Source organism: Betta splendens, chromosome 16, assembly GCF_900634795.4.
Source record: "Betta splendens chromosome 16, fBetSpl5.4, whole genome shotgun sequence".
Lineage (NCBI taxonomy): Eukaryota > Metazoa > Chordata > Actinopteri > Anabantiformes > Osphronemidae > Betta > Betta splendens.
This window is the reverse complement of record NC_040896.2, coordinates 8010994-8024014: the sequence shown is the minus strand read 5'-3', so window position 1 is coordinate 8024014 and position 13021 is coordinate 8010994. Positions and strand designations below refer to the sequence as shown.

The 13021-nt window shown below is 44.9% G+C and overlaps 2 protein-coding genes across 4 annotated transcripts in view; one reads left to right on the top strand and one right to left on the bottom strand.

The window, feature by feature from the left end:
• LOC114843679 (raftlin-like) overlaps window positions 1-13021 on the top strand; it is a 115628-nt gene that overhangs the window by 47878 nt on the left and 54729 nt on the right. The gene's annotated exons all lie outside the window — the stretch shown is intronic.
• On the bottom strand, window positions 689-7927 carry LOC114843680 (cysteine-rich venom protein). Of its 2 annotated transcripts, none has more exons than XM_055503443.1 (8): window positions 3576-7927; window positions 2892-3397; window positions 2590-2690; window positions 2355-2445; window positions 1979-2121; window positions 1632-1720; window positions 1450-1532; window positions 689-1351 (listed from the first exon to the last, which is right to left on the bottom strand). In XM_055503443.1, exons 2-8 carry the CDS (start codon window positions 2935-2937, stop codon window positions 1209-1211), a joined length of 696 nt encoding a protein of 231 aa, XP_055359418.1. In that variant the 5' UTR covers window positions 2938-3397; window positions 3576-7927; the 3' UTR covers window positions 689-1208. The 2 variants fall into 2 exon arrangements, with proteins under 2 accessions (XP_055359418.1, XP_040923538.1); XM_041067604.2 differs by having other exon boundaries at window positions 3326-3397; window positions 3576-7922.

Below are 13021 nucleotides of genomic sequence, written 5' to 3'. Positions count from 1 at the left end.
GAGATTAGCATCTTTCACAAGTGACACAGAATCAGTGACCAGCTGTACACTGCTTTACATGACGTAATGCTCCATTTAGTGGTTTTACTCTTAAACCGCTGCATCTGATCACAGCGGGTTGTGGAGACAAAAGCAGGATGTGTGTTGGTTTGTACAGCAGAGCCATCTGCTGGTTAACACACTGACTTTATATTGTGTTTCTTGTGCAGTTTCTATTTGTTTACATTATATTTTTTGCACTGCAATCTTTTAAATTCCTCAAATGAAATTAGAATTAGCCTTTATTGGTTGTGAAATCACCAATCACTTGGTTTCTAGCTTGTGAGAAATATTTAAAACACTCATAATTATGTGACCGTATGCTGTGTAAAAGTGGTGTGTGTACTCAGGTATACAGAAAAGAAGCAGGCTCCAGACTTTTATTGACATCTGTTACATCAGACACTGCTCTAAATCAGTTCCAGCTATAGACAAAGGCTGATGAGATTTTCTTTTATAAATTCCAAAGTTTAACCTTGTATTTAATTGTAAAGGTTAAATGTTAATATTCACAAAGTGCTTTATCAACCCTGTGGAAAATAATTGATTTCTGCAGTATTGTGTTAGATCACGAGTGGCTGGTTCTGTTTGGCCACTGGGAGGAGCACAAGTCTCTGTGAAATAAAGGCATGGAACCACACTCGATCAGCCTTTTTTATTAGTATATCTGTGTTTAACATGTCACAGGGTTGCGCTGCCCTTGGGAATTTTGAGCAGTGCTTTAAAACATTTTGTACTCAGATGAATGGACATGATTTGACTGTTTCAACTTATCAACTACTTGTCTGCTGCTTTATTGGATTGCGTTAGCTTACGAAGGTGGACCTTATAAAGTGGCCAGTGGGTTAAAGACAGAGTTTTAATAAAAGACAAAGCTATAAAGAAGGAAAAAAATCAAATTATTGAATAAAATGATTATACCATACACAGGTTTAATGTGAGCTCTAATCACCGCAAACTGGAAACGATACACGACACAAAGCTTCTGTGGAACATAGAGTAACAGACAAACCTCATTATCCATCATCTGAAACCAGCCGTTACAAAGCTGTGTTTAACCAGCAGTTACTTTTAGCCACATTTTCCTATTTGTTTAGCACATGAAATATTTGCCCAAACTGGTAACAATGGTCCGAAGCGTTTTGATTCAACAGCAGCATACAGACTGTTTATCTTTTGCCTATTGGAATAATTTTTCCTGCGCATTGGCATGAAGCAATGCAAAATGTACCAACCCAAAGATTATTGCACCCGGTTGAGATTGCCATTTCTGGACAGTTTAAGAAGTGGTCTATGTATGGACAGGGGTTAGCTGAAATGACAAACAGACAAAGATTCAGTTATTGCCTCCTTCATACATAACATCTATTATGATTATACATATGCGTCTGTTGCATATCATCATCTTACTGCACAGGTTGTTTACACAGGCATCAGGACAGGAAGCGCATGTGGATCCGGCCTTGTAAGGTGGCCATCCCCTAAAGTTCCCTCTGTTAAATACAAGCAACATGTGTAACTGGACGGAACTTCACAAACTGAAGTTCCGTCCAGTTCCGTCCAAACTGAACTTGTGAATGTGAAACTCTTACGCTCGATAATAGCGGCAGCCGTAGTAATAAATTCCGTCAGGGCAGCGGGTCATTCCACAGCCAACTTTGTAGGAGGTGTTCCACACCACCTACAACAAAAAAACCATTTCAGGTGTAAACCTACAGGGTGGTGACTGTGTGTACAGCACACAAACATGACTGATTCATGTTTTTACACCTCTAAACACCTCAGTCACGTATTGGGGTTTTAAATTGGGGAAAAGTATCAGACAATGTTTTTCCTTTTGCTCTTGACATTTAAACATTATTCTATCTATGTATGTATTATGTGAAGGCATAGGTCAGGAAGACTGAGGGACCTTTTTAAACAACATCTGAATAGCTACCTGTGTGTAGTGGCCAATGCTCCGGCCGTCAGTGGATCCATTGGGATACGTGTAGCGTTCCACCTCACTGTGCCAGGCGTTGATGACGTCCTTCCACGCGCAAGGTGATGATGAATAGAACAGATTCTCACCCAGTTCATAACCTGCTCAGTGTCGAGAAAAAACATGCAGTATTGGTTTAGCAGATCAAAACGGTGAACATTTAAAGGCCTATGGATGATAATATTCTTAATGATAACACATCATACTTCATCTAACCATTAGTCCCTGGGTCAGTTAGCCTGTATGGAAATGTGCATCTCTGAGGTAATATTCAAGGGCCTCACATACTGTAGCAGCATGATGAAAGTTAAACAAGAAGAGAAACAAAACATGCCATTGATCATGCGAGTACTGGGAGGTCCATGAGACAGAGAGCAGTTGTCAATCCAGGCCTGAGCAGAAGTTGCCAAATCCTCACTGTAACTCTGAACAGAAGAAGATGGAAGGGGAAAAAGAACACTGTGTAAAAATGCAGACCAGAATGTAAAACAATGGTTTAAATATTCTATTAGTTGGGATTCCAACGTCGGTAACATTTCAACAGTTGTGTGATCTGTGACAGGACTCACCATTTCAACCATATCGGCAGCAGGCGGCTGAACTGCTCTCCTCATGGCGTTGTGAGTGTCACAGATCTCAGCCTGGATCGTTGCGTTTCGTGTACAAAGTCCTGCACACATACACAGACAAACACACACACCTCAAACTGATGGTTAAATACCAGATTACACACATATAAAGAGTGATATTTACTCTGGTAGCTTAATAGCCATAACCTGATTCACAGACATATCCTGGTATAAATATACAGAAATTGCTCCACTGAAGACGGAGAATGCAGAGATGATTAGGCCAAATCCCATAATCTCACCAGCAGACGTTTTGGAATCGCCGTGAGCTGATGCCGTTAAACACATCCATTAGCTTTAACCTGTGGCGCTTACCTGGCTGTGGACATGGGCATGCAGCAGGGTACATTTGAAGAGAGGAAATGCATGTTAGGTTCTCATCAGTAGTTACAGCAGGATAGATTTCATACTCATTATTATGTGTACTAAACATCACCTTGTCTAGTTTTTAAATTCCTGGTTCCTCATGACCCATAGAATTTTTTTTAGTTTAGTTTAAGTTTTCCAGGACAATGTATCCTAATAATAGTCGGTCGTATGTGTTGCAAATAAAACTAAGATTTAGGAAATCTGACAAAGCTGAGGGCAAAATTAGTGCAATATTAGTCCTTTAAAGCTCCACACACATAAGACGTCTGAGAGTCCTTTGCTTTAAGCTTGTTTTAAACCTACTCACCACATTACACTCAGAGTGCACTCGATGCACTGTCAAGATGAAAATCAGAAATCCAAACATGTCAGCAACTCGCTAAAGATAAGATACGAGGACAACAAAGCAAATAAACATCACTGTGTATTTTCAGCAGTACTGTAGAATTAGAACACAAATCAGTTCATAGCTAAATATTGAAGTCCAACAAGTTATAAAGCAATGAGTGGAAAATCAAGGTACTGTTGACGTCCATGCACCCTCCACATGCACGTACCTGCTCCCAGGTCCTCGGGAGGTTCAGGTGCGCCGCCCCCTCCCTGCTCTTCCTTTTATAGGTCCAGCTCTCTCATAAGGAACATCCCAGTGCAGTTGTTTGTGATCCAGAACACAATGGGTCCTGAGCTAAAAGCAGTCACATGGCACAGTGGGCAATTTCTCTTCTGTAGAGCCCAAGTGACAAGGAGCGAACAAGGAACTGTTAAGCTATAGGGTGTAGTGAGTACTGGATGTATTGACACAAGTTTACACAGAACAAAATGGGGAGGTGCCAGAAGCATGGGTAAATAAAAGTAAAGGAGGGAGATTACAATATGAAACTGTTTAGTACTGTATGTTTGTGGATTAAAGCGATGCAGCTTAAGTTGGCTGAAGAAGCGATGGGTGCGTCGGCGCTTCATGGAACCAAGAGAAAAACAAAGCCCGGCCGTACGTGGCTTTTATGGATGTTGTGCTTGGTCATCATTAGAAGTAGGATCCAATTAATGCTGACTAAATACACATGCAAAACGTTTTTTTTAATAATGCTTTGTAAAAATGTTTTAAATCCTTATTTAACATTACCCGATACAGATAAATACTTTTAGCAGGAACAGACAAAACCCAAACACTTCACAAAAGTGAGAACTGGACTTACTTTATGTGACATGGACAAATACAGCGTTTGCTCCGTATTGTACCTATAGTTTGATAATATGGAAAGCATAACCTTCCTTTTGTTTTTCCTAAATATACAGTGCGTCCCACAACGCGTACAGGAGAGAAAGCACGAACCTGTTGAATATCATTGAAACCCAGTTTTCCCGGTTGTGTGTTTGCCAGTTATATAACTGAAACTCAAATACCCAGTTTAGTGTTTCGAGCCTCTTTCTTACTGAGCAAACGTGTGGGAGCCTATGAGACGTGGAGATCTGCTGCCTTGTGACGCTGCCCATCATTAAGGCTTGTTTTGTTCAGCTGACATCCATGACTGACCTGAGGCCACGCCTGCCCACAAACACGTCTATCCGTATCCTGACTTTGATTTATACAGCCAGGGATCGTATAGCCTCAGGTCTGCGTGGAACATATAAGCGCATATCTTTCTTACATAGAGACAAAGAGTAAATGAGCCACGTGGGCAGAGAAGCAGCAACGTTAGCGCCGGTGAAGAGCACTTCAGGCGCCTGTCAGTCAAAGCCAAGGCGGTTCCTCCTCTGCTGCGTCGCTTCTAACGCACGGGGTGAACACCTTCTGTGGCTGGAAACCTTGTACAATATACTATTATATATAATATATAATAATACGTCTCATCAACTCCTGTTTTCTGCTCTAAATGTTTTGAATGTTGTTTGTACTATTATGCATTAAGTGTCCAAAATAATGTCATAATGATTTTGTTACGTTTCAAAAAACTCCAGTCTCATTTACTTGGTTCCAATTAAATTTAAGAGTAGTTGTGAGTCCTCAAGCAGGTCCTCTACAGCTTCAATCTAAACAAGGGAACAGAACCACAGAGATAAAGGTTGCATCAAAACACTGGCTTTAATCTTTCACGTTTGAAAGAGCGACCTGAGCAATGAATAGGTGAATATGAATAATATGAGTAACAGATAAAAACGACAAGGAAGCTGTGACTAACTTCAAAAAGAACCTGCAAACAAATGCCAATATAAAAAAGGAAAAAGTCCATGTGAAGTTACGCAGCATCACAGTGAATGCTTTGGCCTGTGTCATACAGTAGTGCACACTTGACCTACTTTTCATGAACTGTAATATGTGTTTGCGTGGCAAGGTTTTTCCTCTGATTCACCTCAAAGCCACTTTAGAGAAGCATCTGCACCTTGGACCTATTAGTTAAGTCCGATCCAACAGCGCCACGCATTTACACCTCCTACTTGGTTAATAACTTTGAACAAACATCCGTTTATCCTTTAATGACAACCCCGCGCAAGATATCAGGTTTTTCATACCCCTGGTGATGTGATGCATTAGACATTGTTATCTTACACATTAACAAAGCTGCGTCGTGTGTGAACCAAGCGCCAACTGTAACCTATCAATGCGAACGAGTGAGTTTGCTGTAGTGTCAGTAGCAGCATGATGTACGATGATGGATGTGTGTGTGAAGCTGTTTGCACATGGCGTTGTGTACATCCACATACTGTACTCTACTCTATAGCCTTCTCCCTCCCACACAGGGTAAAGATGAAGGCATACGTTTTAAAGTAATGGTCGCTGTTACAGCGCTCAGCCACTGACGGACACTTCTGCCGAATGCAGCGGCAACACAGAAATTATGCCACAGAACTCCAAGTCTTTTGTTAGAAATCCTTTCTTGTTCACCCCAGCTGCTGAACTCAGGTACTTAATCACTGTAATAAAGGAAGCACACGGACGCAGCGCGCACACAGCAATTAAAGCGTGAGTCAATAATGAAAAAGATGTTAAACTGTAGTAAAAGTAAAATTAGCCTTTCTAGTTTTGAACTTCCGTCACATAAAAGCAAAACTGTGAACTGTTTGACACATCAGTTAAATCTTTACAGTCACCACGTCTATACATAAAGAGCAAAAGATGCAAACATAGAAGCAAATACAATAAAAATCCATGCACTGAATCCTTTTTCTGGCGTCATAAAAGAAAAATCTTCATTGCATTTAGAATCTGAGTCACTTCCCACACCGGCCACTTGGGGGCACTGTCACCTCTTTATCGACAGAAGCTGTGAGGACGTGGGGGTTCAGAGACCGTTTGCATGAAGCCTTGAATATAATTACTCAGCGACTGAATCTTATCGATCGACCGATCTTATTATTTGACTCACAAACCGCCGCCCGCGTGTTCCGTCAGCGGTCGTCTCGTTCGGTCGCCGTCGGCCTGAATCGTCTCACTCACGTAGGACTGATGCCTCCACAAACACAACGCTTGGGTGCCCATCGCAGTAACTGGTCTCATACAGTATGCATTTGTGCTGTTCCAGTGGCCCCACGGTCTCCAGTGGGAGACGGGCTTCAACCCTTTGTGGCTGCAGAGTTTTGTGTGACTTGTTCCTAAACAATAAACCCACTGAAGTGTAGCATTGACAACACACGTAAATGTCATCGCGCCCACCATTTACGCTTCCCGCTCGCTGGCGTGTTTGTAGCCACCAAAGCTAAAACATGTTGGCAATTACACAGTGGGTGATCATTAGTGTCATTCAAGCCTCAGCACCAGGGATGGCTCCGGTTTTATGGCATCCATTTGATTACATTTGGTTTAAAAAGCCGGGGAAGCAGCCATCCGTCCAGCCAATGTGAACAAATGTGCTTTCTTTTGTCCTTTATTTCCTGTGTCAGGTCTCTCCATGGGTTTTCTAATATCTGATTTCCCAGAATGGCCCATTTCCCCTGCGAAGGTGGTCTAATGCTGGATAAACGCCCTTCCAAAATCAGACTCAGTGCCCACATATGTGTATGTGGGTCGGCTGTTTCCTCTCAGAAAGGGTGATTAAAGTCTAATGAGGCTCCTGATGTGACAGCAAACAGAGGCAGAAATCTCCATCTTTAAAGAGACATATCATTAATTTGCAGCCTGGAGTCAGATCCTTGTAGCAACACAGTGAAAGCAGCAACGCTGGGCTGAGAATGACTTTGAGGAGAGCCCAATGTCACGATCCCATTATGTGGGACCAGTCAGTCTAATCACTGTATGTGAAGCTCTCACTAGTAATTATGGCAGCTGATCAAAAAAGGCAAGTCGTCCTACGACTTATTAATAACTGGGCTTTTAAGTTAGAGAGAGATTTTAATTTGCATTTCACCACTGAACGAAGGCTGCTCTTTGCTGACATTCACATCCTGCATAGTGTTTGTTAAAGCAAAGAGGAGCAGCTGCCACAATGAGTCCAAGTCTACACCGCTCACTCACAACCTATTCAGGATTGGTGACCCTCCCACCGCTTGGCTAAAGCAGCAGACCCGTGTCTTTCCTCAGAAGGAGGGAACAAGCGAATGTAGGACAATCAAGGCACAAAGAGAAATCAAAGCTTGAAACAGCGAATGTCAGCATGAATCTGACGCATTGCTCAGTTTATGACTTGTTCTGTGTAGAATCACTGGCCACGGTGTGAAAACAAAGCAAATGTATGTCTTTTTAAATCAAGACCGTGGGCTGGAAAATCAAACAGCAAGACATTAAAGCGGCTCCCAAAGGATCTTAAATCAGGGTAAGAGTAAGTCCACAGAGCTTTGAGCGCTGACGATATGAGCGCACACTATTTATGTGTATTGAATATGTGGCAGAGTCTTTCCCTTTCTTTCCAACCTATTGATTCCTCCTTCACTACTTCACTTCCTAAACAACACCCACTCCCCTTCCTCCTCTCTCTCCAAATCTAAATCTGGTATTTCCCAGTGAAGCCCCCTCCCCTCCCCTCCCGCCCCCCCTCTTCCTCCTCCCTCTCCCCTGCTCCACTCACATGGATTCTTCAGTCAGTCGAGTGGAACCAGCGGCTGCCGAGCAGATAGACAGCGAGGCAGAGAGGCAGCGCTGAGCCGACGCTGGGTCAGAGCGCTCAGCCGCCTCAGACAATCACAGGGGAGCGAGAGGAAGCCACAGCAAAGGAGACGAGCGGGAGCGAGAGGCAGCAGCAGCGCCCGAAAACACAGCAGAAGGGAGGGAGGTGAATATGTGACAGGATGTGGTTTCCCTGACCGTGCAGAACCCTGCTGCACAGACATAGTTTGAGCATGACCTAAACACCGCCGGCAGCCGTCAGTGCGTTTGAGCCGCGTTAGAGGTGCTGAGGGTGAAGCCGGCGCCGCCGCTGCAGAGCCGACAGACACTTCGTTCCCGCTGGAGGAGCGCGTCCGCTCCGTCGCTCCGTCGCTCCGTCGCTCCGTCGTCGGGATCCCGGCCGCGTCCGTAGAATGAGCTTCTGCGCCTGGAGCGCTGGTCCAGCCGCCGCCTGCGCGTCCCGCCCGTGAACTTTCCCACTACTCGAGCAGGTACTGTGTGTTGTGTGGCTGCTGCGTGGAGCACGTGTGTGGAATCTGAACTTTGAGCAGTCTGTGCGGCGGCGTGTGGACGGCCGCCACTGTAAACTTGGACTGTTGGACTGTTTTGTGGCAACTGTTTACCACAGAGAGTTGATTCATTAGCTGATGATGCCGCGAGCCACTAGTTCTGCTACAGAGCGGTGGGTTACTGCTGCCGTGCACACATATCTGCTCATTCACATGCTCGCATCAGCAGGATGGTTGTTAGCTGGTGGTTCCACAAGTCACATGCACGATGGGTGATTCAGCGAGGGGCTGGGAATTCAGAACTCTCCACCTGGGTCCAGTCACTGTCTGATCAGTTTCGACATGAGTCTCCACTGTAAGGCGCTGTCCTGGATACAGTGTATGTTGTGTAACATTAGTGCTGATGTGGTCATGTGCGTTTGGTCAACTGGATGCTGATCGTGTGCTGTGGTTAAGAGTACGGGACCGGGAGGGGGTGAAAGGGAAGAAGAGGTGAGGGGATGTCAGGGAGGAGGGAAGCGAGGGCGTAAGGGAGGAAAAGGGAGGAGGAGGAATGAGTGTGTGTGAGAGGGAGAGGGGGAGAAACGAGTGAGAGTGCTCAGTCTGACTGAACTGCTGTTAATTAGTTCCAGCTGGTGAACTGTGGCGTTGACTCTGCGTTGTCGGTGGGTCAGGAGTTCTCTGTCTCCCACTCACACACAGAGGCATGCGTGGAAAACATGGAGAGATAAGCACATACTCAGCGATCAGCCTGAAAACACAGCAGCGAGGGGCGAAGGACGCACGTACACACACACGTGAAGCACATGAAACTGAGAGAACACATGAACACACACACACACACACACACACACACACTGCACATGCGCGACAGACACACCACACACAACACAAACACGACACACTGCACACACACACACACACACACACACACACACACACACACACACACACACACACACACACACACACACACACACAAACACACAAACGCTGCCATGTGTGTTTACCAAAGGCTAAATGTGCTGTGTGACGTGCACGGAACACACGTGCACACTCACATGTCACAGGAACATATGGACACAGACTTTAAAAACAGACACACACAGGAAGCAGCTCTCTACACAAACTCCATGTGTGCTGGTGGAAATGTGGAAGTGATTGTGCGTGGCTGTGGTTCTGTGTAGAGAGCGGTCATTAGGCAGAAGGTCAGAAGGTGAAGAAACCAAAATTCATTTCAATTCATTTGTGGTTTGATGCTGCTCTCGGATCACAGCTTGTTGAGCTGAACCAGTACCAGCTTTAATAACAGTTAATGACTCAGCTTCGGCTTCTAAAGTTCTGAGCTTTAATAAGGTACAGTAGGATTCTATGTTGTACGTCTCCATCCTAAACTACATTTATTAAAATGTATTTACTCAGGTCACTTACATGTACAGGTTTGTCCCTTCATTGATTTTGATGAATAAACACTGCTGGAAAGACGCTGGACAGAAGTTACGCACTGTGTAGGTCTCCTACTAAAAAAATCAATGTACAGTATGCGCAAATGGAGCCATAGACAGAAAGTGAGAGAGTGACTGACATTCATCCCTGATCACTAAGTTATTAGGACGGATCCTCAATAGAGTCTATGTTGGTGCTACAGTCACAGTCCTGTGATGTTTCTCAGCATCATTATTTACTTTCTGTTGATTTTCTGTCTCTCCAGTCTCTTAACAAACATGCATTTTAATCAACTTAGGTCTGTTATCTGATCCGGGCACATTGAATCCCCCTGTGAGGTGTGAAATTTGATTAAGGTAATTGGCAGGCGTGATCTGGTGTAAACCATAACGTGTACCGCTTCCCACTCAGTGTATAGACACAGAGCTGACAACATACCAGAATATTTCATACTCTAAAAAAAATACTGATGGTATATCCAATTGGAAGCTATTTTTAACTATCTTATTTTAAATCCACTCTCTTTCTTTCGGTGCTTGTTTGCTGCCAGAGAAAAACTCACACAGTCGTCACGTTTGCGAAGTGATGAGAAATATACACGTGCGAAAAACTGGATTCTGATATGAGAAAAGCTCAAACCAGGGGAGACAAAATCATCCAAGTTTATATGAATTCAGCATCAAATGGCAGAAATCTGTGGCAATAATATAAAGTTTGGCCGGTGAAGCGGTGACTGACATTGTGCTAGATATGGTGGGAGTTTAGCGGTTCTCATGACAGCTTTTCATCTTGATTGCAGCCTCTGCTGCAAGTCTCACGTCTTTTCTCTCAGAAACGCTTGGCTACAAGATCTCGGGCAAAGATTATTTTCCCTCACTCCCCCTGCGAGGCGACAGTGATCGTGCTTTTGAAGGCACTAAGTTATTCAAGCCTCTGAGCGTCGCCCCGGCCCCGAGACAGCAAATTAGGGTGAAACTCCAGGCGTAACAGGAAACACAGGAACTAATATGCAGCCAGCTGTAGAGCGCAGTGAAAAACATCTCCCTTGATATTTCTATAAGGCAAATTGAGTCCGGTTGTAATGGGTGGTCAAGAAAATTGCTGCAGTATTGATTGGGTAATGTTCAACACGGACATGTCGATAGGGCGTCTGAAAACCTAAGAACTTGGCTTCGGCTGGCTTTAATAAAAAATGACCTGCCTGGAGCAAGTTCACAGAAAGCAATGAGTCACTCACGGGAAATCTCTTCAAACCTCTCTGTGTTTTAGAGAAAAATAGCAAAGAGGGTAAGCAAAGAATTTTCTATTTTTACCCTCTCCTTTTCTCCCTTTGCTTCTGGAAATGACGACGCTTACACCAGTTCTTTGCTCACAGTCCGGGAACAAGCAGCGCAGTGTTTACGCAGGTTCGGTGCCGATAGTGTTTCGTGAGAACACAGCAAGAACTGTACAAATCCCTGCATGGTTAGATTATGCATGGCAAATCAAACTCATGACTGTCAAAGACGGGCAGAGGAGGGGAAGGGGAGGACGTAAGCGATGGCTCCTGGACACGGCGGAGAGGAAAGAGGAGGAGGAGAGAAAGGAGGAGATGAAGAGGGATGGGAGCTCACAGCAGCCAAAAAGGAGAAGCTGACAATGAAAGAGAGGTTGGGGAAGATTGGTGCCTATTATTCTCCCGAGAAGAGAATAGTCATAGAGGGGTTGGTTCCCATGGCAATAGCTGCCTCAATGCATACGTGTGTGTGTGTGTGTGTGTGTGTGTGTGTGTGTGTGTGTGTGTGTGTGTGTGTGTGTGTGTGTGTGTGTGTGCGCACATGTGGACAGACTAAAAACGGGCCTTGAGGCTGAACAGAGCCACCCAGAACCTTGGAGCGGCCGAGACGCTGAGACAGACACCATTGTTTACTGGCCTCTCGCCGCCTCGCTCTCACCCCTCAACTTTCATTTTTTCCCACCGCGCGCTTGCCATTAGGTACCGTCCTTGGGCATTCAAAGCAAATATAACAAATTCAGTGAATTGAAAAAGCAATTCCACCTTTGGCACCGATAGCGTCCTTGTTGGGCGGATACCAGGGTTTGGACGTGGAGATGCTTCTAAAATATGCCCAATTCTGAGCAGAAATGCCTCCACTCACATCTAACGCACACAATCAAATTACAGACTTACCTTCGTACACAAAACTATGAATTTGAACAGTAACCACTAAGCAGCAATGATGCGGCACCAGTAGCTTCATTATTGAAACACAAATCAGTGTCACAACCAGCCTTTAAAGCACATGTACAAGTGTCCTGGAACATACAGTAACTGCACCTATTACACAATATAAACATTATGTTATAATATAAATAAGAGTGAGTCTGAACAGGCGGTGCCCCACCCTCTGTTATCGCTGCACATAAAGTGGATTCTCTTGGATTCAGTCTCAGCTCCAGCTGAACCTGAAGTCAGGCTGCGCTTCACGTCCTGCATCGCTCTGGAACGTCTGCTCTGCTCCACAGACGACAGACGCCGTCCGCGCAGATACGCAGCAGACGATGGGTTCCAACAACCCTCCAGTTTCACGGGCAGCGTCTGTAAAAGCATCTGTAGAAGCTTTAAGTCACTGACGCAGCAGAAACCACGTCGTTCGTCTCGTCGTTTTTACACTTGACTCGAGCTGGAAAAGTGCAGCTTTAAATGAGTTTGAATAACAGGTTGCAGTAACTGGCGTCCACCTGTACGATGCATCGGCACCACCACCATGCAGTGACTGAAGGGAGCGTCTCCACCCGGCCTTCGTGCCCGTTGGAGCCTCGCTTTCGCTTTCGGATGAAACGGAGCAGAGCGATTGGAGGCATTTGTGCTCTGTGGTTATATTTAGGAAACTGTCTGCGTGACGTCTTCCATCACATCCTTTAGATTACGTGGCGGCTCTCGCTCTGTACTGATGTAGAACCTAGGACTGGTTCCGGTCCGGTCTCACACAAAGCGGTGTGATGTGAAGGATTCTTCTGACCTCAGCTG

Coding starts and splice junctions, on each gene's coding strand:
- LOC114843680 (XM_055503443.1), bottom strand. CDS start 2,937: ATGTGTTTAACGGCATCAGCTCACGGCGATTCCAAAACGTCTGCTG. Junction 2,446..2,589: donor CTGCCGATATGGTTGAAATG/GTGAGTCCTGTC, acceptor TCTTCTGTTCAG/AGTTACAGTGAGGATTTGGC. Junction 1,533..1,631: donor GGCTGCCGCTATTATCGAGC/GTAAGAGTTTCA, acceptor TGTATTTAACAG/AGGGAACTTTAGGGGATGGC.